The sequence below is a fragment of the Cyprinodon variegatus genome, unplaced genomic scaffold (genome assembly GCF_000732505.1).
Source record: "Cyprinodon variegatus isolate N-32 unplaced genomic scaffold, C_variegatus-1.0 Scaffold220, whole genome shotgun sequence".
Lineage (NCBI taxonomy): Eukaryota > Metazoa > Chordata > Actinopteri > Cyprinodontiformes > Cyprinodontidae > Cyprinodon > Cyprinodon variegatus.
In genome coordinates, this window is record NW_015150673.1 from 499,367 (window position 1) to 503,584 (window position 4,218).

Below are 4,218 nucleotides of genomic sequence, written 5' to 3' on the forward strand. Positions count from 1 at the left end.
CAGATATTTGTGTAAAAATGTAAGGAGTAGAAGTAAAAAGTCGCCATAAAAATAAGTAGTAAAGTAAAGTAAAAATATCAGAAAAATCTACTTAAGTACAGTAAGGAAGTATTTGTACTTCGTTACTTCCCATCTCTGGAATCCACCATTGAAGCTGAAACAAAAACAGCAAAACACAGTTAGAGGGTGCAAAGATTTGAATGTAACACTTCACAATAAGGTACACCAAATTTGATTAACTACCAGAGAATGCCCAAGAAACTAATCAGAACCTAAATGGTAGTTAACCTGTACTTACTGGGGGACACCCAGCCCAGCCTTATTATGGGACTACTGCTTAGTTACCTGGGAAACACATAGTAAATCATCAGCAACTAATGGGTATTTAACAGCTACTGATTAGGGGCTTACTAGTAATTTACCACAAAGTTGGAGTAGAAATGATCGGTGTGTTTCTGAATAAACCTTAAATCTGTGAAGTCATATGTTAGAAAAATTACTTTACTTAAAAAAAATATTGTCTAGCTATTATTCAATAGACTTTGTTGAGGAAACATCATATTGAGTGAGTAGTTTCGAAGGGACTAATACCTACGTAATCAATGCATGACTGTTATCTAATGTTTTTTGTGTATCCTAAAGTAAAGTGAAACTCTATGTTCCCCAGGGAACTGAACAGCACTCCCATTCTAAGAAGGGCTGGATGTTCCCCAGTAAGTACTGGTCAGCATTAGTACCTGATTAGTTTCTTAGGTGTTCTCTAGTAGTTAATCAGTTTTGTGTATCTTATTGTAAAGTGTTTTAAAATTGGCGGAGGTATACATTTCATTAGGCCTCGTAAACGAGCCCCACCCGCCAGCGGCCAAAATAATTTTTTGCCTAATCTCACATTTTAGTCTAGTTTACCAGGCTACATTTCAGCAGGTCAACAGCCTAAACATAAATCCAAATACTCCTCTCTCTTTAAGTGTTTATTTGGTAGGGGCATGCACTGAGAGTTTTAATAATGTTGACATAATGAGTTGGTGTTTTTCTCTTCTTTCCATTTCATAGTAATTAGCCTTGTATTTGTCTGTAGTAAACATTGACCAAAAAGGCTAAAGGTTTTTCTGTGGTAATAAAAAATAAAAGATATAAGAGAAATGGGGATTTTACCAATGCTCTGTTGTAATATACTACTGTTGTAACATCATTTTCAAAAAAAGGAAACAGTTTTTTTTTTATTATTAGTATTTCTAAATAAACTGCGAAACCATGTGAACAATTACACATTAGCATGTGAAAGCACCACAGGGGGAAAAGAAACTAAATGAATGAGAAAAAGCAAAGACATTTGAAAATAGAAGAATGCTATATGAAGAGGCTTGTTTCAAGCATGATGTTGATTTTCTTTTAATGCAACACTTCCATCATGTGGCTCAAAGACATTACTACAATTAATGTAGACTGATTCTTTTTGACAAACTGAATAATGTGTCTGCAGTGTTTGCCCTTTGGTTTTTTAGAAATGTGTTCCTCTTTATGGTATCTGAGCTGCACGCCACTGCAAGAAGATACCAAAACATCACCGCATTTCAACAAACAAAGGGCTTGGCCAAGTTTCCAGTTGAATCCAACTTCCCCTTATGCTCTTATTAGTGGGCGACAACGACGTCAGGCGAGTGACACCAGCATAATGCCTTTCTGTAGGGTCCAGCTGGTGTTTTAGATTCTGATTCAAAAGGTAACTTTCAGCCTAATTTAGAGACATGGCAACAGTGTGAGTTTCACTTTCAGATGTGGAATGAGGAAGAGGCAGGTCTTAAGCTCTCAAGCATATCTGCAAAAATAACAGATGCAGAGAAGAGAGCTTTGTTGCTGAAATATTGCAGTGAGTACTTCTAGCTTTGTTATGTCTTATAAGTTCTTCTTTTGATTTTGTGTCATGAGTTCTGTATTTTTGAATAACATAATTAATGGGATGCAGTCCCTGTTTGTATCAACAAAATCTGTCAAGTCTGTATATGGAAAAATTGTCTGCTTGGAAGCTTGCTCATCAATGGATGACTCTTGCTGTAGTAGAAACTGTGTTTTGTCCTTTGTGACAGGATGTTACTGTACGCCTGAGGCAGTAGAAGTATGACTTGACTGCCAGGGCATGCCAGCTGAGGTGAGAAAGACATGCTTTCCCAGGAGGTTTTACTGAAACAACGTGCTGAAATTCTTCACGCCCTCTGCAGCAGTGGGTCATCTGAGCATCTCGAAAGAGTTGTGGATATGCTGCTCGCCCAAGGGGAGCTCGGATGGGAGGATTATCAAAATGTGCTGGTACCAGGAAGGACCCTTTATTGCAATGCAAGGCAACTGCTCGACCTGGTTTATACGAAAGGTGCCGAAAGCTGTGGGCTCTTCTTTGCTGCTGTCAAACAGGTCTTGCCGGAAGCACAGGGAGCTGGTTTATTCTCTTCAGAATTCCCTTCCAGTTCAGATGACAGAGAAAAGCCTCAGAGAACATTTACCGAGGCACTCTTGACTCAAAGGCCAAGTCTCATCAGCAAACTCCAAGGCTGCCTTGATGGTGTTCTGGCAGCTCTTGTGGAATCAGGTCACTTTTCCTCCTCAGATTGTGACGGAGTCCAGCTGCCTATTCACACCCCCTCCCAACAGGTACAGTAACCAATCAATCAATAAATCAACCAAAACATTTTAAATTCAAAGAAATACTTTAACATACATATTCAATATTCACCCAAAGTGCTGCACAGGTGAATATAAATACAATATATTATAAAAAAACAACACAATAATAAAAAAAAAAAACAATCCAATGCCGAAGACCTAGATCTACTGACTATTTTCTCTGAAGTCAAAACTAATGTAGGACAGGTTCTTAAAAAGAGCTTTAAATCCATTAAGAGGTCTAGCAGACCTCACAGAAGGAGGGAGACTATTCCAGAGCTAGAACTAGACACCAATCAATTTTATTAAACATATTACATTTTCAGATCTTAGTAGTCCATTCTAGAAAAGATTAAAGCATCAATGACCTATCATGAGGGGGATAAGGACTTACATAACTGTTTGGTATGATGAGGGAAACTTAACAAGTAAACTACACTAATTATATTATTATCAAAAACACGAAAAGATTCTCCCAAAAAGAAGAGTAGAATGAGGCTGTTGCTGAAATACATCTGCAATGTCAGAATTACACTTTCTTATGATATTTGCTTCGCAATTTTTTACTCAGACCTAAATTAGTCAAGGCTCACTAAACTGTAACTTTAGTCAAGATATTTTTTCACATAACTCCTTGAAACCACCATTTTCTTTTACAGCACTTACACCACCTTATGATGTAAAGATTTAGGAATGTTCACTAATTTAAGCAGCTTTTTCCCTAATGTCAAGCTGTTACTTACAGTAGACCTTTATGATCGTGTTATTGTCATCTGCCTTGCGTGTGTAACAGGCAAGGCGTCTACTTGATCATGTCAGATCCAAAGGAGAGTCGGCAGCTGCTGTCGTCCTGCAGTATGTTGAGCACACCCAGGAATCTCGTCCAACCCTGGAGGAGACATCTCCAACCCTTAACAAAGGTGTGTTGCCAGCAGTGGCTGAAGTTTCAGCCCTGTTCTTTTTTTAAAGAGCACCAATAAAGTTATGTTTGGATTCATAAAATGATGCAAGGTTAAATGTTAGTGGGGCCGGTTTGTATGGTTTTATAGTTGGTAAATACACGCAGAGAAAACAGGTGAAATGTTTTGACCTTCTAAAATACATTCATGACTAATCTGGTTGTATGATTGCGCTCATTCAACCAATCAATGGTTCAAATGTTGCTTCCATGTGAGTTCTCTCCTCTTTATTGAATCACCAAGAGGACCAGTCCCTTCAGCAAAACACCTAAAACATGATGCTGACAGTCCAGAAAAATGGCAGGGTGTTCTTAGGCTTGCGCGTTTTTTTTTTTTTTTTTTTTTTATACAGTGTCCTGTCTGGCAATGTGGCAATAAGAATAATTGTCTTGATGCGAAAAAGAGCCCAACGGATTTTACTTTCACAAGTGGAGCAGTATGGCTATCGCCATAGTGTTCCGCTTGTTTTATGCATATAAATTGCTTTATTGGGCTGCTCAGTGGAAGTGGGTGGCACTGCTAGCCTGACGTAGTCCGACTCAATTCTAGTCAGAATGAGTCTGATACTGCTCCATAGAGCTGTGATTCTGGGTCGTGTTTC

At 38.5% G+C, this 4,218-nt stretch overlaps 1 protein-coding gene across 1 annotated transcript in view; it reads left to right on the forward strand.

Moving 5' to 3' along the window:
* The first annotated feature begins 1,800 nt into the window (after positions 1 to 1,800).
* Positions 1,801 to 4,218, forward strand: part of nod2 (nucleotide binding oligomerization domain containing 2) — a 14,391-nt gene continuing 11,973 nt past the window's right edge. The window contains exons 1-3 of the mRNA XM_015380701.1: positions 1,801 to 1,870; positions 2,088 to 2,646; positions 3,452 to 3,578. Of these exons, the coding sequence (XP_015236187.1) occupies positions 2,161 to 2,646; positions 3,452 to 3,578 (613 nt within the window). The 5' untranslated portion in view covers positions 1,801 to 1,870; positions 2,088 to 2,160. The remainder of the gene's footprint in view (positions 1,871 to 2,087; positions 2,647 to 3,451; positions 3,579 to 4,218) is intronic.